At 34.5% G+C, this 23,635-nt stretch overlaps 1 protein-coding gene across 1 annotated transcript; it reads left to right on the top strand.

The window, feature by feature from the left end:
* Window positions 1-20,888, top strand: LOC122070478 (disease resistance protein RUN1-like). Its single transcript, XM_042634641.1, has 13 exons — window positions 1-621; window positions 1,592-2,699; window positions 2,826-3,161; window positions 3,251-3,814; window positions 4,490-5,051; window positions 5,211-5,285; window positions 7,046-7,166; window positions 17,854-18,493; window positions 18,703-18,779; window positions 18,846-18,939; window positions 19,320-19,466; window positions 19,549-20,112; window positions 20,363-20,888. Exons 1-13 carry the CDS (start codon window positions 122-124, stop codon window positions 20,480-20,482), a joined length of 4,908 nt encoding a protein of 1,635 aa, XP_042490575.1. The 5' UTR covers window positions 1-121; the 3' UTR covers window positions 20,483-20,888.
* The last annotated feature ends 2,747 nt before the right edge of the window (window positions 20,889-23,635 follow it).

Below are 23,635 nucleotides of genomic sequence, written 5' to 3'. Positions count from 1 at the left end.
TTTGGGTAACGAAGAGTATTTCCTTCTCCTTACGTCTGCCCAGTTCACTGTATTGTAGTCTCTCTCTCTCTCTCTGGGCTGTAGAAAATAATCGAGCTCAACCAGATCTGGTGCTTTGTCTATGGCTGCCGAGATGACCTACGGAGGAGCCTCTTCTTCCTCCCGTCAGTGGAAATATGATGCCTTTCTGAGTTTTTTCAGTCAGGACACTCGCGAAAGCTTCACCAATCACCTCTTTCACGAGTTGGTTCAGAATGGGATTAACACTTTTAGAGATGACGATGAGCTACAGAGATGGGAGGATAGCTCTTTGAAACTTAAGGCAGCCATCGAAGGTTGTAGGATTGCCATTATTGTCCTCTCCACTAATTATGTTTCTTCGATCTGGTGCCTTGATGAACTGACGAGGATCATGGAGAGCAAAAAAGATGGCCTAATAGAAAAGGTTCTGCCTGTTTTCTATAAGGTGGATCCATCGGATCTTAAGTATCTGCGTAACACTTCTGCAAAGGCATTTATGAGACACGAAGTGCGTTTCAAGGATGAGATGGGGAAGGTAGAGAAATGGAGGGCTGCTCTTACAGAAGCTGCGAATTTGTCAGGATGGGTTGTTGATAATGGGTAAGTACTCTTGATCATATATTTCCATTTCTTTCTTTGTTTAGTACTTTGTTTGGCTAGAATTAATAGTTGAGTTCTATCTACCATGAATTTCACTTCTAAAAGAAAAAGGAAAAAATCTGCCATGGATTTCTGTTTTTTAGGGATTGGACTCAGAATATGTTAATGGATTCAGATTTCGGACCAAACCTATTTCGACCCAGTTTTATTTTAAAGGTTGGAAATTGGGAGGGGAGGATTAGAGTCGATTACTGATCCCAAGTTAACCGGGCCAATACAGCCAATCCAATTCGATGGCATCCCGATCCCTAGATCTATGGACCGCCTATGAATTCTCGTGACCAACTTCATTTGTGCAGCCTTCCATTTGTGAGGGCTTTCATACCTCTCTCTCTTTTTTTTTTTGGGAAAAAGAATTATAAATGGTCGTGTTCCCTACGCCCTCTCACAGGGACCCATGAAATGGGATTGGGATCCTCCCCTGAGCAGTGGTCGGTCAGGTCTTGCCTATAGCTACTTGGGCGATTGACACATGTTCAAGCGCTAATTCAATGGTTGTGCTTCTACCAACCAGAACAGAGGTGTCATGTCGAGAGCCATTGGATCAACATTTGAACACATGTCGATCGCCTAGATAACTATGGGTCAACCTGAAAGATCAGCGTTCAGGATAGGAGCCGAATGCCATGAAATAACTCCGCGTTGGTGCATAAGCCACGCAACATGGTAGCGATCTCTTGTCTCTACAAAAAAAGAACATTTTGGATCTGCCATCTCAGCCCTCTATGTATATGAAAACTCCAATCTATTCTAAGCATCTTGGTTTTATCAATGTTAGTAAAACATGAACTAAGCATATGTACTCAAGTTTAGTTCATGCTTCTTTTAGGTGCAGCCTTCTTGATTTAATAATTAAAGTTTAAAGTTTTATCATATATATTTATTTATTTGATTGTATCAAAATGAGCAGGGATGAGACAAAGCTCATAATGAAAATTGTTGAAGAAGTGTTGGCAATAGTGAACCAGACACACTTGCATGCTGCAGCATATCCAACTGGGTTAGATTCCCACATTGAGCGTATAGGTTATATGGTAAATGATGGATTGGATGTTGTTCGTATCATAGGGATATATGGCTCCGGTGGAATAGGTAAGACAACTATAGCGAAGGCCATTTTCAATGTCATGTTAGAAAATTTTCAAGGTAGCAGCTTTCTTTCTAATGTTAGAGAGGTTTCAACCCAGCAAAAAGGTTTAGCTCTCTTACATAAACAACTTCTCTCTGATGTCTTGAAGATAAAAGACACAATAGACATAGACAATGAGGATGAAGGAATCAATATCATCAAAGAACGTTTATACTACAAAAGAGTTCTTATTGTTCTCGATGATGTGGATGAAGTGAAACAATTCCATAAATTGGTTGGAAGTCATGGTTATTTTGGCCAGGGAAGTCGAATCATCTTAACAACCAGAGATGAACAATTGCTAAATACGCTGGAAGTGGATGAAAAATACAAATATAAAGTTGAGACAATGAAGCAAAATGAATCCCTTCAACTTTTTTGTTGCCATGCCTTTCGACAAAATCATCCATTAGAAGGCTATGCAGAACTCTCATATGATGTAATAAATTATGCAGGGGGCCTTCCACTAGCACTTGTGGTTTTGGGTTCTCTACTATACAAAAAAAGTCAAGTTGAGTGGAAAAGTGAATTGAAGAAATTAAAAGAGATACCCCATAGTCGGATGTTAGAAAAACTTGAAATAAGTTACAATTTATTAGATGATTCCATCCGAATGATATTTCTTGATATATCATGCTTTTTCGTTGGAAAGGAGAAAGACATTGCAATTAAAATTCTAGATGGTTGTGGTATGGCCGGGGAAGCTGGAATTAAACTTCTCACAGAGAGGTCTCTGGTAACTATCAATGAAGATAACCGGATATGTATGCATAGTCTGATTCGAGACATGGGAAGGGAAATTGTTCGTGAACAGTCCCCTACAGAACCTGGAGAACGTAGCAGATTGTGGGGCCACAACGATGTCCTTGATGTATTGACAAACCTCACTGTAAGTATTAGTAAAATGATAAATGCGCGCCGTGCAGCATGTTACACACATGGGTGCATTGTCCTCACTCTTAATATTGTCCTTTTTAGCATTTTTCTTTTCTTACTAATTTCTCTCTTTTATTAGGGAACTGATGCAGTTGAAGGCCTTCAATTACAAGGGAAAGAGTTTGATGCAGTTGAAGACCTTCAATTAAAGAGGAAAGGTTTCAGCCCATTGAAAATTGAAGGATTTTCTAAAATGCATAATCTTAGATTACTCGAAGTTGATTGCCCAAAATCCAACATCAATATAATTTGGGAAAACACTCTTCAAGAGCAGGTTTTTTGTTTCAGAAACTTAGTTTGGGTAAGTTGGAAAGAATTCCCCTTCAAATATATACCAAATAATTTTCATCTGGGAAATCTTGTTATTCTTGACATGCAAAAAAGCGAACTCCAAGAAGTTTGGAAGGGAACCAAGGTATGCCACAATTTTGTTAAGTTTTCCTACATTTGTTCAAGATTTTGTCATATGCATTTTGTGGAATCTAATTTTCTCCTTTCTTCTAGAATCTCATAAAGTTGAAGGACCTCAATCTTAGTAATTCTCCTTACCTAATCAGTACACCGGACTTCTCAGAGCTCCCGAATCTTGAGAAACTGATTCTCAATGGCTGCAAAAGTTTGGTTGAAGTCCATGAGAGTATTGGTAGTCTTAAGAAACTTGTTAACTTGGATCTAGGGAACTGCAACATTCTTAAGAATCTTCCGAGCGGTATTAGTGCATTGGCATCGCTTGAAACACTTGATATTTCTCATTGTAGCACTCTGAGTAAGCTTCCGACTGGTGTTTCTTTCTGCTCAAAACTTGAAACTTTGAGCGTGTCGAATTGCCCGAGACTCAAATCACTCCCATTGCTTCCATCAAGTTTACGTTCTCTTTATGCATCATCTTGCAGCATGTTGAAAAGGTTACCGACTTTGTCAAATTTGAAGCACCTAATGATGCTAGATCTTTCATGCTGTGAAAAGCTAACTGAAATTGAGGGCTTAGAGAGTTTGAAGTCTGCAACAACTATAAGACTAAATGAGTGCGTTAATCTGAAAAAATCTGTCAAGAAGAGAATCTTCGAGGTTAGTCTCTCTCTCTGTCTCCCTCCCTCTCCCCCCCCCCCCCCCCCCCCCCGGGGGTGCACCCCATGGTTTTAAGAAGTGGAATCAGATTGGCTGAATTGGCCAATTCGCTGGAGTGGCAGATACATCAAGGTAATGGGAAGGGTGGTAGCATACCTGATCCTGATTCCGCTTTTTAAAACCTTGTCCCATAAATCCCCAAAAAAGGGAGGTGAATCTTCTTGTTAGCAAAATGATGAAGTGAGAAGTTGTGACCTTTTGATTGCCGTTATCTTATTTGTAAAAGTTATTTAATATAGGGGTGAAAAAAGATTCTTAAAATAATTTGAAAATGACTTGTCCTCATTAGGGTGAAGAATTCTGCCAGATTGTGTTAAATGCTAGTGCCTTAAGGAGGGAGGAGAGGTAGACACAGCGAGGCACTAGCATATGCCATGCAGTCGGACAGGGAAATCAATCTCATTTTTTTTTTTTTTTTTTTTTAAATCTGTACACTGTTCAAATAAGTATGAGAAATGATAGGATTTATCCTCATTAAAAAATTATCATACTAAAAAGGGCAAAAAAATAAGGTTACAATTTTCTTTGGTCATTCTTGTTCACAACAAGCATTTCTGAAGAAAGAAAAAAAGTTTGTTTCTGTAAATAACATGATTTTATTGGTTCTATGGACAGGAGATATGTAAAGACCTTCGAAATAATCCTGAACTGTGCAAGATCTTTTTGGGAGGAAATGAGGTTCCAGAGTGGTTTGGTTTTCAAAGTGAGTCTTCACTTCCATTATCTTGTGAGGTTACTCGACTTCCTAACAAGGAAATTCAAGGGTTAATCATATGCATTGTTTGTTCTCACACCACAAGAGAAGAATGGTGTTTCGACAACTTGTTTAAAGTAGTGGTTGCAGTTTTTATTGAATCAATGGATTCTACATGGAGCCATAGAAGTGAAATTTCACTTGATCGTAAAGGAATGACTACTTATGTGATCAAGATACCGAATTGTGTTTGGAAATCAATTGCTGCGTATGGGGATACTATCAAAGTTTCAGTCGATGGAGGTTCTCACTACGATGTGATATCTGGGAAGGTGAAGAAGATTGGGGTGAAGAAAATTGGGGTCCATTTCATCTATGCATCACAGCATGAGAATGTATCCGATGAGGAAAATCCTGAAGCATGCCTAAGCATTCATCGTTTTGGATTCCTTCGACCGTGTGGGAGGTTTTTCCGATCTCAGTAAGGTGATCCACATTCTTAAACACCTCAAGTCTTGCATGTTGCATCATAATGGATATAAGAATCACAATTCGCTCTCCCCACCCCCACAGTACTTGAAATTTGATGTTTATGAACAAAGTGAGAATCTAATATGAAATTGTTGGCAACTCAATTTTCAGGTAATGGCGAGGGTGGTAGCAAACAACAGGAAGCAGAAGGAATTGTAGAAGGTGTGGAAGCAGCAAAAACTCTGGGTTTACATTGAGCAATATATTTCTATATATATATGACTGCAAAGGAGTGGTAGATCAATGGAATATGGCTTTCATTTTCATTAGAAAACCTTTTTCCATGCATTTATTTTTACTTTGGATGTACTTTTTATTATAAATTGTGAGGAAATAGGTTCCAAGGTTATGTTGTTGGATGTTTTCTTCGGATTGCCAAATAAACCTGATAGAATAGTTGCTTCATGCTTTTGTACTCTTTTTTGACAAAACCAAAGGGGATTTTTGAAGTCAATATATAAGAAGGGTTGTTGTTGTGATATGGTATTTTGGGTTGAGCATTATATTGCTTCTTTTTTGTTTTTGTTTTTTTTTTTTAATTTTATTATTATGAACTAAACCTAAATTAAAACATAAACAAGTGCACATCTGAGTCCATAGTTACACAACACTTTTCCACCTGGCCTTCTTTGCTATCTTCCTTCCTATCAACCACTGAATTAAAGTTCTATAATTCTATAAAAAGACTATAGATTGAAAACATCTAACAAAAAGATAAATATCATATGAGATAGCAAATAAGTTCCATGGTCATTCTACTTGATCACTTTCCTTAAGCAAAAAAAAAAAAAATATTCACAGTCAGTCCAAAACTGCAACCTAGCCTTGTTCTCTAGCGCATTGTAATTTTTGAAGGAAACCCTTGGCCTCCAACTCCCGTGCACAACTTGGAATACCATAATTCATAAAAGCTACAATAAAAGTAACATTATGAAATAACGGCGAAGCCCAACCTGCATTCCCATAATGCGGATCCCAGTAGCATTTGTCATGTGGTTACTAATTTTACTTTGCAGCACATGTAAGTCCTTATGTGTTAAAATAAGTAAGGGAAAAAAGAACTCCATCCAAAAAATGTGGTCTATTGTCCATCTTTCTTCTCCCCATTTGAACAAATAATCTGTCCTTTGAATTGTGAAGGAGAGAGATAGACAACATTGCTCTTAGACAGAACTATTTCCCAATAAGTAATTACACAGTTTTTTTTTTTTTTTAATTAATGTTTATTGTTTTGAAAAAACTGCGTCAGTTGATCTGGGGTGAAAATCAAGACTTTTTATATATTTATCCTTTTCTTTTGTTCTGTTCTTTTGCCTCCATTAGTTTACTTCTTGTTTTGTATGTTTCCATGGGATTGGCTTTACACATCATTAATTAGAATAATAATTTTTTGGCTAAATATTTTTTTATTCACCAATATCTCGACAAGAAGTTGTTGCACCTAAAAATAAAGATGCACGTCTAAATAAAGACACGATGGTCATTGAATACCCTATTTTTTCTTCTTCTTTAATTTTTAAATTAACTTTCATAATCAATCAAAACAATCTGTGAAAATGAATGATGTTAGGATGTTTTGTCCTCCTATCCCAGATGCTACCTGGCCAGTTAAAGATCCGCTTAATTAAGCCCCATTATCAACCCTTGGCTTTCTTTCAATAATTGACGAGCTATTTTGTTTTAGATGGATCAGCTTTACACGCCATTAGGGTAATCATTTTTCAACTTTACAAATTATATTGCTTGCACAAACCATGTGAAAAAAAAAAAAAAACCCAAATAAAAAAAGAGGCCAAAGGACATAATACAGAAGTCAAAGAGGAAAAAAGATAAGTGGAGGAGACAAGGGTATGTAATCAACTAATTAATGTAAACAATTTTTAGAACAGAGATGGCAAGAATTGGAGCTGCAGTTCTCTTTCTATTGGTTCTGATAATCTATACAGATATGGAACATAGAGCAGCGAAGGTAGAGTGCTCCTACAAAAATATGAGAGATGTGAAGTGTTGTGCGGTCCTTCAATTTGAGAAATGCGATCCCCAGTTGACAATAACTGTTGCGACATTGTGAGAAGAAATTCTATATATTTAGGAATGTGTGATATTTAATACATTTAAAAAATATATATTATTTAATAAATTATAGGCACAAGAAAATGTTGGATGAATGAAAGAAAAACATTGTGATTTTGATTTATAACAATAAAGATGATATTTAAAGATATAATTACTATAAAAGAATAAAAATTATTGGTCATTCTTTTAATTTATAGGAGAATGATTGAAGTTCGTCTGAGACTGAGATAAGAAAATAATAGTTCAGATAACCAATTTAGATACGTGTTAGAAAGATCAACCACGGAAGTTATTTATTTACTAAAGATATTGATGAAAATATTTGGAGAACGCAAATTTTTATTTTATTTTTAAATGGGTACACTATAGAAAGGGGAGAAGGAAAGTTGCAACAGCCAAGAGACTCGAACTTGAGACCTCTTGGTGAGAATTTTAAAAAAATTTACATATGATATTATTGATTTAGAAAAAACCTGTGATAGAGTCTCAAGAGAGTTAATTTGACAAGTATTAGAGAAGAAAAGTGTTTCAAATAAATATGTGGACATAATTTAAAATATGTATAGTGATGTAATGAGTAATGACTAGTACAAGAATTGTGGGAGAGGGGGTAGGAAGTGAATTCTCAATTACAATTGGATTACATCAAGGATCTGCTTTAATCCCATATTCGTCTGCTTAATCATAGACAAGCTGGCTAGAGACATTCAAGATTATATACTTTTGTATATGCTTTTTGCTAATGATATTGTTTTGGTGGAAAAAAAAAAAAATAGAAAGAAAAAAAAGAAGGGATGAATGTAAAATTGGAATCATGGAGAATAACATTGGAATCCAAAAATTTAAAAATAAGTATAAAAAAATGATGTATACGTTAATAACAATACAACTGAAATAGAGGTTGTGAAAATTGATGATAGGAAGAATCAGAAAGTCAAAATTTTAGGCATTTAGTTTCAATCATAAATAAATAATGAGATATAGAGGGTGATATTGCACAAGAAATTAGAATATGGTATATTACGTAGAGGTCTGCATCCGAAATGCTGGGTGATTGATGTAATCTTTTAAAATTCTTAGAAAATGTTTATCAAATAAAAAAGTACGCCAAGGAAATAGTGAAGAAATAACATACAAACAGACTTATCGTAGCTAAAATGATGATTTTGAGATCGATGAATGGTAAAACTAGAAATGATAATGTGACGCCTTGAAACTTGGCCTACGATTTTTGGACATCAATGGTCCACATGATCTATAAATTCTAGGTGATAATGAACCAGAGTAGTATCCACATAAATATAAGTGCAAGCAGGAGTTAACTAAACTAATATATTATTAAAATTCAAGGTTTAAATATCAATTCAAATTCTAAATTTAAAGTAAAGTTTAATTAAAATGTCTTCAAAATCTAAAACAAAGTCTGCATCATTTAAAAATAAAAATCATTGTCTTTTTCAAATCCATAAGCAATGTCCTCCTGCTGATCAACTATAGGTTCAACATTTACATCATCTTCATAATAGTTCTCATCAACGTCATCTGCAAGTTATGAGGGTAAGTCTCTGGGAAGAAACTTAGTGAGTAGAACCACAACACTAAACATGTTTAAAATCATGATCAACTAACCAATATCAAGAAAGACATATATAGTATAATATAAAATTTTTAAGAAAATAAAAGAACAAGCATACCACATATACTTACATTGCTACAATTGTATCGCTGCATAAGTACATATGATGACTCAAAAGAAACTAAACAATAAATTCACAACATCATCCTTGAATGGCCAATTTATCATAGTACCACATTGCCTCTACTTAACATAGAGAAACTCGCAGAAGTTAGTTAGTGTCCAACTTCCTAAAGACCAAGTCATACCTCCCGAAGATCAAGTAATAATTGGTAGATCCTGCCAATGGTAGGTTACGTCATCTAGCAGTCTACAGTTCCACTAAAAAAAAGTCCAGTGAACCAATCTTCACCTCAATATTATAACACCAATGTTGATAAGGCGAGCCAACAACAATAAAGTCAACCAAGAATGAAAAATATATATAAATACAAAAAAGTTTGGAATTCAAGTGTGATCAGTACTCTAATTCCACCCTATCAGTCCTTACATAAATATGAAATCAATTTTAGTTTAAGTTTTTGTAAAAATCATCAAAACAACAACTACAAATAACAAATCAATGATCAAGGAAGTCTCACATCCCTCCTCAATCAAGGCCTGTAATGTAAAGCATCATTACCACAGCAGACAACGCATCTCATATATCAAAACATTAAATTTATGTAAACTAGTGTTTTTAAAACTATGCACAGATAAAATCCACGTGGTGTAAGAATCATGTAATACACATTATACATTACTCCATGCAATCATAATCACAACTTAGCACATAATATTAGGAACTAACATTATGTAATCAATGTTCCATTTAAAAAATTGTGCTATGTACATATAATGCAAATCACAAAACAAAATTCAATTTGTTTCTTTATTCTCTCATGTACATAGCATTAGGTTTACAAAAATCATATTTCAATTGACAAAATATCATGAAATATAAGGTTTAGAATAGATCTATTATTCATAAAATTCTGTTTTGGATAACTATAAAAATAAACAAGTTACAGTAGAGGTTCCACTCACCTTAATGTCGTTTCCAAAATTCTATTTCAACCTATTCTGCCTATTGATATAGAAAAATAAGAAATAAATATCTCTAAAATTTCAAATACATTGAAATTAGATTATTTTGAAATCTATCTCATATATACAAGTCTCATATGAATATCACATAAAATAACCCTTCTTAGGTTAGGTGACAGTTTCCCTCAAAATCGATCTTCAAATTGTAATAGTTTCTGACCAACAAATTTGTAAAATTCATTAACCCACTTTTCCGATATCAAATCACTTTCAAATTTTCATAAATTTAGAATACTCATGAAAGTTTCTATGGTAAAAATTTCAAATTAACAATCAAAGTCTATATGCATCCGTCACTACCCCAATTCTCAATTGCATGAAACTTTCCTAATAGTGACCTATCTGAATATATGAATTTTTCTGAGTGTCAAATCAATTTTGAATTTAATGAAACTTTTAGGACATCCTATAAACCCATTCATATACTTTTACTAATTATTTCAGATTATAAAAAATATCTAACTATTTTCAATAATATGAAAAATCTTAGACTACTATTCTGTCCGACCCATAAATTACTGTTAACATATCAAAATCATATTTTCTCTTTCCTTAACCCATAATCCAAAATACCAAACCTTTAAATCATTATTAATCCTCCAAGTAGAACATAAGAAAGTAATTAAATCATTTTAAGAACTCTTACCTTGAAAATAGTTCGAAATATTGTTTCATTTTCATTTTTTTCTTCTCCTTCCTTCTCCACAATATCTTTTCTTTTCCCTTTTGGTTTTTTCATAAGTAGAAAGTGAAAGACAATAGAACCAAGTTTTTGGCTTCTATTTCCCCTTCCCAAATCATCTCCAACTCTATTTCTACAATTCCTACTTCATCTCCAACTCCCTCTCTTCCTATATTCTAGTCACAATTGATCTCCAATTCTTTCTCTCACTTATCCTACCTTATCTTACTTACTTTATGCTCAAGCCTATCCAAATTTCAAAAGAAGAGTCCCAACTTTAGTCAAAAAACCTTTATTTTTTAATTATTAATTAACAATAATTAGTTAGTTAAGGTTGTTAGTTAATTAGGCCTTATCCACTTGTTATCTAATTATCCATGTGGATAATAAGTTAATATGGCAAAAGTTTTTCTGGTCTGCCGACCAGCTAAGGCATTTGCTGGTCTGGAATAATCCCATATCTTCATATAGAATCAGAAAATCTAAGTCATTCATTACAATTTCTCATCTCGTTCGTATATACGATATATTTTTTCAATACAAATTTTTTTTCTTCTATACTCTTGAAAGGCACCAGTAGTCGGGAAAAATCACATTTATTTTTTTATATTTATTTATGGATTCTTCTGTCTCCTCTCCTCTTCTTTGTTCTGCTTCTTCTCCTTATTGGATTTTCTTCAAAAGTCTATTGGAGTCTGCTAAAGGGATGAGTTCTTTTGAAAACATAGTCATTTTCAAAACTCATGTGGGTTTTCTTTCTTATCTTTTAATGTTTGTAAATTTCTAAGCATTATGTTTGCAATTTTCCGAATTTCAATCAAACACCTAGAATCTAGGGCTGAAACACTAGTCTCCAAACCAGCAATCTCTTCTTGGAACAACTGCCCCTCCCTTGATTTATTATTGGTCTCCACCACCTGAATATCCTTACGCACTAATTCAAGTTAAGCCTAAGAACTATGGGAAAGCTTCATTGTTTCACCCTCCCTAAGCTCACGCTTCAATGTGGCAATCTCTTCTTCTGCAAGCTTAAACTTTTCGTTTGCGAGTCTCAGCTGTTCCTTGTATCTTGCAATCTTACCTAGTAGTTTCTCATAATTCCCATTATTATCAGCGGTCTTTGCATTACCACCACCTCTGTTTCCATCCTCATCCTCACGAAGTCGCTCTTTAGAGTCCTGAAGCTCAATCTCCAATTCAATAATCTGCCGATGTAGTACTCCTTCACCATTCCCATTGACAGGTAGACCAGAGTAATTGTTGACAAATGATGTATCATTAGAGTCCAAGTTAGATGAAGATGATGGTGAATGCTCATCATCCTTTTGGGTAAGGTCATTGCTGCTTCCTCCAATGGAACACAGAAAGAAATCAAAACCAGCAGCCTATGGGTACTCCTAAGAGGCATGGATCTTCAATTAGGTATTGGTATTGAAGAGATTTGTTCAGAGCCCTCAATGGAAATGATGGTAGTGATTGTCTTGCCCGATTTTTTGCGAATCACTCATAACCTAGAAAATTTGTTTGTAGATTTCTCTTTTTGGATCAGGATCGAGAATCAGTTGCGTGAAAGGAGTAAAACAAATCGGGTTTCGATTATACCATACTTTCCTTCGACTATGTTTATTGTGCCATGATTTTGAATGAGAGAGACGGCGAACATAACTTCCTTGACCAACGGAAATGGGGAGGGTCTGCCGAACCGACGGAATTGAAGACATGAGGATATAAGATGAAACATGAAACATGGGGTATGGGGTATGGAACCAAGGGTATTCGCCTAGTTCGTGTATACCGATCGTATTTTTAATAGAATTCTTTTAAAACATATATACAACAATGTAATAAAATAGTCTACATCAACGCATTAAATGCATGCACTTTTGATCGAACAATTTAAAAAGTACCACACAAAACATTCTTAAATGAGGTGATCGACTAGAAAACCCCAATATATATATATATATATATATTCTTAAGTAAGTAGGTCAATATTAGGGTTGACACTATAATTAAAAGAAAAATTCGAATTATGGTCCAGTGGCAAATGGTAAATTAGGGCTCAAGGGCAAAATGGTAATTTTCAGAAAAAAACCCTAAAGTTATTCTACGCTATAGTTGCATTTAATGGGTGAGTTTTAGCACTTACCAAGGACTAATGCACCCTAAATGGTCTGGTATCCCTACTTTAAGTCACCCTAACCCTACAATGGTCAAAAGATAAAAATACCCTTAATCAGATTTTAGGGTATTACAATCTCCCCACCTAACAAAAAATTTCATCCTCGAAATTTTCCAGGGTATTACAATCTCCCCTCCTAAAAACAAATTTTGTCCTCGAAATTTACTAGGGTATTACAGATAAAATAAGGAATGAATTAGTTAGAGTAATGTACAAGTAGCTCTAATACATGATTAGTAATATGGGTGAAACGATATAGTGGTATTTTTTTTTTTTTTTTTAAATTTTTACACCATTGTTATATATGCCTTCCTATAGCGTTAGTATATTACCAATGCTATATCGATGAAGCATACCATATATTGTGGTAGTATTATTTTACCACGACCAAACATCGTCAATTAACATCGGTATCATAACTATGGCTAAAAAAATAATTTAATTATATGTATCATGGTGGTAACTATTTTACTACTACTAAATATCAATATTTAGTAGCGGTAGAATATTAATGCTGCTAAATATGTAATAATCTAAAATGAAAATAGATTACCATCATTGAATGTTCAAAAATCCATTCTTGCTCCCTAAACTTGAAAAGTCCATTGCCAATAGCAATTTTTAATAGTGGAAAGACAAAATCCATTGCTAATTCAGGTATATAATAATAAAAATATTATTTCTTTAATAATAAAATTATTTTCCTTTAATGGTGGTAATTAATGCCGCTAAAAGTACACTCTTACTAAAGCGATAATTACTGCTGCTATATACCTGTTTTTCACAGTGGTATTTTTTACCAATGTTAAATGTGACATTGTTGCAATGTGGATTATAGTGAAAATAAAACCATTGTTGGTTTAAATAGTGGTATTTTTTTTTTTTTTATATTAAGGGAAAAAATATATAAAAATATAGATTAAGGCAACCCCTACAACTTTCTTTGGGCAAACCAAAATAAGGGTTGAGAGGTCCCTAAATCAAACAAGACACACCCTGTAGCAAAATTCATGTAAAAAGAAAAGTTTAACAATTAGGAAAAGATGCTATGAAAGAGTTAAGAAGTCCAATCACGGGAGTGAAGAAAGTACAGGGCACTTTTCAGTAATGACTCTTCCATACAAAGCTTCTTACTACTGGATTTTTCAGGTTTCTAAAGAATGCAGCGCCACCATCCTTATTCGACTCTGGTGCTTCCTCTGAAAAATCCAAATGTATACCCTTTATATTATCAGCTTGATGGGTCACCTCCGCACTAGGGTTTAACTCAGCTTGATCTATTAATTCCTCACTATGATTCAACTCTGTCTCTTCCTCTGAAGAAATAACAGAATCTACAATATTCTTAGCTCCCTTGAAATAAGTCGCATCTGCTACATATTTGAGAGTCAAAAATCTTCAATCAATCTGCCATTTTCCTCTCCATCTGTCACGACAACGTTGTCTCTTTTAGGAATATTCTCCACCAATTTTTTTGAGGAAGACAAAACCATGGTCAAATGATTAGTATAAGAGATTACTTTGGCTGAGTCACCTCCCTTTTGCTTAATAAAGTATGTTGACTTTGCCATCTCAACATCCATCCGGCCTTCAATGTCAAGAGAATCCTGGATAAGGTTCAAATTGGAGATAATATCTCGTCCCTTGGTGGGTTCCATGACCTCAGACACTTCTTCATTAGAATTTGATTTCTTACTAACTTTGTCTTCCAAATTAGGAGAGAAAATAGGGATTGATTGGCTTTTAAACCTAATCGGTTCATTAGAAGAAATAAAATTCAAATCCTGCGCTTGCTCCTCTAATTTTTCTCCATCAAACTCCTTCTTTTCCCCCAAAGAGGGAGCCAACGTATCTTGATGAGGAAATTCCTTCACATTTGAAAATCTCCCCATCAATACCCATTATTCACGCCATTAATATATGGAATAATTTCCAACTCACTTTTATCCAAATCCTCCTCCCTATTAGGTAGCGAGATATCCTTATTGCAGGCCAAAATATTCTCCTCCTCAATTGCCAATACATTTGAATAAACCAAATTGAAAACCGAATCCACCTTAGCAATATACTGACCTTCCAAAAATTCTTCCTCATAAATCTCGTCCCCCTCATCCTCAGCTATGGACTCTTTGAAATTGAAGTTGGCACCTCTTCGGTCAACCCTTCAAGGAGAGAGAAAGCATTAACATGGGTAACTGATTCCTCTCTAATTAGAATCTTTTTACCCCTAAATCTGCATTTAATGAATCCTTCCTTATCTACTCCCCTTTTTTCAAAATTCAAATTTGAATTTGAACCTTGGATAATTGTAGGGCCAGATTCCTTGCTTAAGTCACTACTCTTGAGTAAAGAAGGTCCACCATTTTTAGTCGATAGTGTAGGCTCTCCACCATCTTCCTTCTTTCTCCAAACTGGTTTTTTTTAGCCGATTTTTTTGAACCACCGGAGCTCCACCACAATGTTCCATCGAATGGCAAAAAACATTGTAGACATTACATCTAGGAGGCTTCCAATCATATCTAATCTCTTGATTAAAAATTTGACCTTCTTCATCCTTAACAGCTACAACAGATGGTAGTTCTTCAGAAGCAGTAACTTCAACACACAACCTTGCAAAAGATAATCTCTCCAATGTCTTAGTCCTCACATCTGAAGAAATTAGACGCCCAATAACACTCCCAATAGCACTTAATGCCTTTGGAGACCAGAATTGAAAGGGAAGATTAGGTAAAGTAATCCACACCATAATAGAGGTTAAAGTTATCTGCTCCAACGATACCTCTTTGCTCCAAGAGCAAATAACAAGGGGCTTATGCTGAACATACCATAGGCCTCCTTCCAAGACTTTATCTCTATCCTCTTGCAAGTTAAACCTGAACATGAACACACCACTTTCAAGAAGATTTATCTCAACATTGCCTGAAATCTTCCATTCTTGAGAAGAAACTCCTTAGTGTAATGAAAAGGTGGTCTCTTCCCTATGAAATGCCCTATAAGAGCATTTTCCCATCTATTAATCTATCCTCTAATAGCTTCAGCAGGACAATTAGCAACCTTTTGGTCACCCACCATGACCGGATCAATGAACTTGAGTTCAAAACCTTCCTTGTTCTTCCATACATTCGGTGAGAATAAAGAAGCAAAATGAATTCTATTGACAAAAGAAACTCCTTCCTTCTCACCACCAGTAGCCACACCTCCTTGCACCACATAGCCCTCACTAGAATCATATCTAGAAAGCTACAAAGCCGACATGGATGGAGAAGAAGGACCAATAGCCAAAGCTATTGGCCATGCATTCCCACCATTACCAGATCAATGGTGCTTGGTTAAAAAATCTTGTTAAAAAGTAGTAGTTGTCAAGTATTCTATGCTAATAAGATGTTTCTTGGAGTCTAGAATCAAGGGTAGATCGAAAATGACTTTAAGAGAAGTGGTGAAAAAAAGCATGTATAGATCAGGACTACTAACAAGTATGACACTGAATAGAGTTGATTAGAGAAAAATCCTAATCAAATTTGGGGTTTGGTGTGAAGTGAAATTAGAGTTTTATTTCCTAAATTCAAAGGCCAAGTGTTGTCACTTGAAGACCTTCTTCAAGCTAGAATGATGGGTATTAAGATAATTTCACATAAAACAACGGCGATCCTGGAGGTGGTCTAGTTAACCCCCCCCCAGTTGGATGAAACTAAACATATACGACTGGTCGTTGGATAACCTTAGCAAGTCAGGAGTGGGTGGGATTTTTCACTACGATTAAGCATATGTGATATATTCGTTTTAGAATTTCCTAGGAGTTAAGATGAATTTCGGGGTGGAATTCATGGTTTCCATCTTCAGGCTAGAGGTAGTGAGAGAGCCTGATATCTGGAGGTTGTGGGTGGAATGTGACTCTAATGTTGTACGTTGGTGGTGTGGAATGAGGGTGGTACCATGGTTTATGCGCCAAGCTTGGATTGTTAGAGTACTTTGGGAAGGGATAGTTTTACTTAATTGTTAGAGTGCTTGATTTTTCCAGTCTATCGTTGTATTCTCTCTTTTTTTTTTTTTTTTTTTTTTTTTTTTTTTTTTTTTTTTAATTTCATACAAATGATCCTTTAGCTTTAAAAAAGAAAAAAAAAAAAAAAGATTAAGAAAAATGGTCTATGTAACTGATCCCATTTAGTTGGATTAGACTGAGTTGAGTTGTACAAAGATGAAAAAGAACGATTATGTATTTTATTTATTTTTATATATACTCATATTCAAATATGGTATTTAAATCCTTTGCCAATTGAATTCAGAATGTCCAATGTCCATAAAAACAAGAAGTCGGGAATTAGTTGAGAAAAGGCTATAGATATTAATTTTTTTTTTTTTTTTTTTTTTGGGTTGAAAGGGTATAGGTATTATGGCTCAATAAACTGATTGAAATACGCCAAAATTAAAGAAAATGAAATAAGTTGGTGATTGAACACAAGAAAAAAAAATCTTTTAATTGTAGATTAGGGCCAATTAAATAAATTTAGAAAATTCTAGAAGATTTTGAATAAAACATAGTTATTGTAAGAAAGGAGAAAAATCATCAATGGAAAAATATTAGAATAATCAATGAAGGGAAAAGATATATTAATTTGAAATAAATATGAATATACATTTAGTAAAAAGAATGTAAAAATTAAAGGAAAAATCATAAAATAACATGCAATAAAGAAGGGAATAGATAAATTTCAAAATCTTTGAAAAGGAGTAAGAAAGTTTATTTTTTCTCTTTTGTGAAAAACTAAAAAACTAAATAAAAAATAAAAAAACTCTAAAAAAAATTGATGCAAACAAGACTTCGGGTTCCATTTAGTACATAGTTAAGGGATGAGAGTGGGAAAGGGAGATTTTAGGGAAGGTTTATTATAGTAGTTTCCAACTAAGGTTGGAAAGTGAAAACTCCCATGTGTTGTAAGCATCATGGTTAACCAAAATCCTTTTACTAGTATTAGTAAAACTTGAATTAAGCACACTCAAATTTAGTTTATACTTATAATTGCAGCTTTCTTGATTTAGTAACTAAAATTTTATTGTGCATTTTTTTATTTCTTTTTTATATCAAAATGGCCAGGGATGAGGCGAAGCTCATAGGGAAAATTGTTGAACATGTATTGTCAATAACAAACCAGACACACTTGCATGTTGCAGAATATCCAATTGAGTTAGATTCCCACATTGAGCGTACTACCTGTTTGCTAAATGATGGAATGGATGTTCGCACCATAGGGATATGTGGTCTTGGTGGAATAGGTAAGACGACCATAGCAAAGGCCATTTTTAATGTCATGTTTACAAAATTTGAAGGTAGCAGCTTCCTTGCTAATGTTAGAGATGCTTCAAACCAACAAAAGGGTTTAGCTCTCTTACAAAAGCAACTTCTCTCCGATGTTTTGAAGGAAAAATATATAGACCTAGACAATGAGGACCAAGGAATCATTATTATCAAAGAGCGTCTACAATATAAAAAAGTTCTTATTGTTCTTGATGATGTGGATGAAATGGAGCAATTTGATAAATTAGTTGGAGGTTGCTTTGGTCCAGGAAGTCGAATCATCCTAACAACTAGGGATGAACATTTGCTAAATGTGCTAAAGGTGGATGAAAAATATATGGTCCAAACATTGGATCAAAATAAAGCCCTTCAACTTTTCAGTAGGTATGCCTTTCGACAAGATCATCCATTAGAAGGCTTTGAGCAGCTCTCAAATGATGTAATAAATTATGCAGAAGGCCTTCCTTTAGCACTAATGATTTTGGGCTCTCATCTGAAAGAAAGAAGTGAAGTTGAGTGGAAACGTGAATTAAAGAAATTAGGAAAGATATCCAATGATCCGATTTTAGAAAAACTTGACATATATGATGTATTGGGTGATTTTTGCAAGACCATATTCTTTCATATATCATGTTTTTCATTGAAAAGGACAAAGACATTGCAATTAAAATTCTGGATGATTGTGGTTTGCCCGGGGAAGCTGGAATAAAACTTCTCATGGAGAGGTCTCTAGTAACAATTGATGAAGATAGCAAGCTATGTATGAATAATCTTATTTGAGATATGGGAAGGGAAATTGTTCGTCGACAGTCCCCTGAGAATTCTGAAGATCGTAGCAGATTGTGGGACCAGGATGATGTCTTGGATGTATTGAGAAACCTCCGTGTAAGTATTAGTAACACACACACGCACAAGACACATGCACTCACACACACATGCACACATTGTCCTCTCTCACACATACACAAGCATGGCACATATGCATTTGCACACACATGCTCACATAAGCATGGCACATATGCACTTGCACACACATGCACACAATGTCCTCACTCTTAACATTGTCCTTTTTTAGTGCGGATTTTCCTTTTATTATTAATTTCTCTCTTTAATCAGGGACTGATGCAATTGAAGGTCTTCAATTAAAGGGAAAAGAGTTTGGCCCATTGAAAACTGAAAGATTTTCTAAAATGCCTAATCTAAAATTACTTGAAGTTGATTGTCCAAGATCCAGCGTCAATATAGATTTGGGACACCCTTTTTAGGACGGGGTTTTTTTTTTCAGAAACTTAGTTTGGGTTTGTTGGAAAGAATTCCCTTTTGAATATATACCAAATCATTTTCATCTTAGGAACCTTGTTATTCTTGACATGCAAGAGAGCAAACTCAAAGAAGTTTGGAAGGAAACAAGGGTATGTCAAATTTTCTTGAGTTTTTCTATATTTATTAAGTTTTTTCATATGCATTGTGGAAACTAATTTTCCCTTCTTCCAGAATCTCACAAAGTTGAAGGAACTCAATCTTAGTAAATCTCCTTACCTAAAACGTACACCGGACTTTTCAAAGCTCTCGAATCTTGAGAAACTGATTCTCAATGGATGTAAAAGTTTGGTTAAAGTCCATAAGACTATTGGTCTTCTTAAGAAACTTGTTTACTTGGATCTAGTGGATTGCAGCGATCTCAGGAATCTTCCAAGCCGTATTAGTAAATTGGCATTGCTTGAAACACTTGACGTTTCTTGTTGCAGCAATCTCAGTAATCTCCCGAGTGGTATTTCTTTTTGCTCAAAGCTTGAAACCCTGAACATGTGGAATTGCCCCAGACTCAAATCACTCCCAATGCTTCCATCAAGTCTGCGTTCTCTTTATGCATCATGTTGCAGCAAGTTGAGAAGGATACCAAATCTGTCAAATTTGAAGTACCTAATGAAGCTAGACCTTTCATGCATTGAAAAGCTAACTGAAATTGGGGGCTTAGATGGTTTGAAGTCTGCAACAACTATAAAACTAAATGAGTGCGTTAATTTGAAAACTTCTGTCAAGAAGAGAATCTTCCAGGTTCCTCTCTCTCTCTCTCTCTCTAGAAGTTGTGACCTTCTTTTAACTGATTCTTGTTTTACTCTTGAAAGTTATTTGATAAAGAGACAAAAAGAATTTTCAAAATAATTTGAAAAGATTTTTCATTATGTTATATTATTATTTTAAAATTATACATTATTCTAATAAGCATGTGAAATGATACGATTTATCCTTATTGAAAATTTTATCATTTCTGTAAATAACATGGTTTAATTGGTTCCATGGATAGGAAATATCTAAAGACATTGGAAATACGGAAGTGTGTAAGATCATTATGGGTGGGAATGAGGTTCCAGAGTGGTTTGGCTTTCAAAGTGAGTCACCTTCGTTGTCTTGCGAGGTTACTTAACTTCACAACATGGATATTCAAGGGTTAATTATATGCATTGTTTGTTCACACACCATAAGAGAAGAATGGTTGTTCGACAACTTGTTTAAAGTAGTGGTTGCAGTTTTTATTGAATCAAAGAATTCTACATGGAGCCATAGAAGTGAAATTTAAAGGAATGACTACTTATGCTATCAAGATACCGAATTCTGTTTGGGAAACAATTGCTGAATATGGGAACACGATCAAAGTTTCAGTCGAGGGAGGCTCTCACTATGATGTGAAATCTGGGATGGTGAAGAAAATTGGGATGAAGAAAATTGGGGACCATTTCCTCTATGTGTCACAGGAAAATCCCCAAGCATCCCTAAGAATTCAACGTTTTGGGTTCCTTCAATCATTTGGGAGGCTTTTCCAAGTTCAATAAGGTGACCAACATTCTTAATACCTCAACTCATGCATGCATATTGCATCATTATTGAGATAGTACCACATCGGCTGTGAATGACTCAACTATCATGTATAAAAGTCACAAGAAGCCACCCCATGATTCGACGTATACATATCATGTATAAGTTGAAGGGTTGCTGTTGTGATATGGTATTTTGGGTTGAGCATTATACTACCTTTTTTATTTATCTATTTTTATATGTACAGACCCTTAATTAAAACAAAAACAAGTGCACATCTGAGTTCATAGTTACAAAACACTTTTCCACCTTCGCCTTCTTAGCTATCCTCCTAATCAACCAATGAATTAAATTTCTATGCTTTCTCTATAAAGACTATAGATTGAAAACATCTGACAAAATGATTAATATCATGCAACATAGCAAATAAGTTCCATGGCCATTCTACTTGACCTCCTTCCTTAAAAATTTTATATAAGAAAAAAAAAAAAGCTAAATATTCAGAGTCAGATGTCCAAACTTCAACTTCAATCTAGTCTTATAATTTTTGAAGGAGACCCTTGGCCTCTAACTCTATGCACAATCTGTAACACCATAATTCATAAAGGCTAGAATAAAAGTAACATCATAAAAGAGTTATGAAATAACATTGAAGCCCTACCTAGTTATGAAATAACACTGAAGCCCTACCTACATCCCCAGAATGCGAATCATAGTAGCGTTTGTTATGTGGTTACAAAATTTACTTTGTAGCACATATAAATCCTTTCATGTTAAAATAAATAAGGAAAAACGAACTCCATTCAAAAAATGTGGCTTATGCTAATGTTTTCATTTGTTTATATCTCTTGTCCTCATTTGAACAGATAAACACCTTTAAGTTTGTGAAGGAGAGAGAGAGACATTGTCCCCAGACAGAGAACTACTCCCCAATAAGTAAATAGACAATTTTTTTCTTTTTCTCTCCATTAATGTTTATTGTATTGAAAAAACTGCGTCAGTTGATCTGGGATGAAACTCAAGACTTTTTTCATATTTATCCTTTTCGTTTGTTTTGTTCTTTTGTCTCCATGGATTTTGTTGAAAATCTGGCTATAGGTTGTTTTGTCCTATCTTAATGCTACGGGCCAGTTGATGACCTGTCTAGTTAAAGCCTTTGGTTTTATTTTCTTAGGTCATTAGTTTGCATTGTTTTTTTCTATTTATGGGGATAATAAACTGTCTTTTTGTATTTTATATTATTATTATTATTATTATTTTTTCAACTTTCATAGCCTATCAAAACAAGCTGTGAAAATCAATGATGGTGGGATGTTTTGTCCTCCACTCTCAGATGCTACCTGGCCAGATGAAGATCAGATTCGTTAAGCCCCATTATCGACCTTTGGCTATCTTTCAATAATTGAGGAGCTATTTTGTATTAGATGGATTAGCTTTACACGTCACTAGGGCAATAATTTTCCTACTTTACAAATTATATTGCTTGCACCAATCATGTGAAAAGAAAACCCCAATAAAAAAAAGACCAAAGGAAATAAAACAAAAGTCAAAGAGGAAAGAAGATAAGTACTGGATGAGACATTGGTATGATCAAGAAAAAAAAAAAAAAAAAAAAAAAACAATTTTTAGAAAAGAGATGGCAAGAGTTGGAGCTGTAGTTCTCTTTCTATTGGTTTCTGATAGTCTAAAAGATATGGAATCTGGAGCAGCGAAGGAAGAGTGGCCCTACAAAAATATTGAAAGATGTAAGATATTGTGCAGTCCTTCAATATGAGAAAGGCGATCCCCTACTGACAACAACTATTGCAATACAGTGTATAGAAATTCAGTGTACGAGGTTCTCGCATATAAAATTTGGGGAATGAGACCTATGTATTCTTATCTTAGGAAGTCAAAAGGTTCTTTTGCCGGTTTAACCACTAGTTGTAACATTTGTACTTCTAACATTGGACCAAGTGCATCTCTTAAAAACTACCTACTTCACACATGCAATAATAAAAGATCTGCCAAAAAGAATTGAAAATAGAAGAAAAATGAAAAATCAGTGGGTATCAAAGGAAGCTAATCTCCTTGTTGGAGTAGATACACAAAATCATGTCTTCTTGATGTATTGTAATGGATTAATTACTTACTCAAAAATGTTGATGAAAAACATAGAAGTTATTACAAGAGAACAAAACAATAGGTTCATTTTTCTTGTAACTCCAAGGGAGTAAGCTGAGTTGGCAAGGGACCTTCGCATCAGGAAACATGTAGTTCTGAATTCGAATCCTCTTACTTCCTTGGGGCCATTCACACGAGGATGTTTAGTGCTAGCTCTTCATTGCTTTCGGTGAAAGTTGAATAGTTTTCGTTAGATCCCGATACGACTCGATTCATGCAGTTGTAGTATGGGTCTGCGTGACTAATGAGGGCCTGGATATCTGTTTTTAACAAAAGAACCAAAAAAAAAAAAAGGTGAAAACAATATCTACAATTACTCTTTTTTTTTTCTTTTTATAAAAAATAAGTCCAATTACTAATATTCTAATAGAGGTATGGAATAGTTTAGGAATGTGTGGTATTTAATACATTAAACAAATATATTATTTAATAAACTATAGGCACAAGATGAGACAACTTGGCTGAGTTTTCTCGTAAGATTTTGATGGCTTATGATGAGGAGGGTCATATTCTTTTCCAAATCACTTACTCTACTTGCTTCTCCAGTGTTGGTAAACCCAAGGAATTGCTGATAAGATAATAGGAGAGGGGGCCAACTCTT

Source organism: Macadamia integrifolia, unplaced genomic scaffold, assembly GCF_013358625.1.
Source record: "Macadamia integrifolia cultivar HAES 741 unplaced genomic scaffold, SCU_Mint_v3 scaffold933, whole genome shotgun sequence".
Taxonomy (NCBI): domain Eukaryota; kingdom Viridiplantae; phylum Streptophyta; class Magnoliopsida; order Proteales; family Proteaceae; genus Macadamia; species Macadamia integrifolia.
This window is presented reverse-complemented; position numbering and strand designations above follow the sequence as displayed.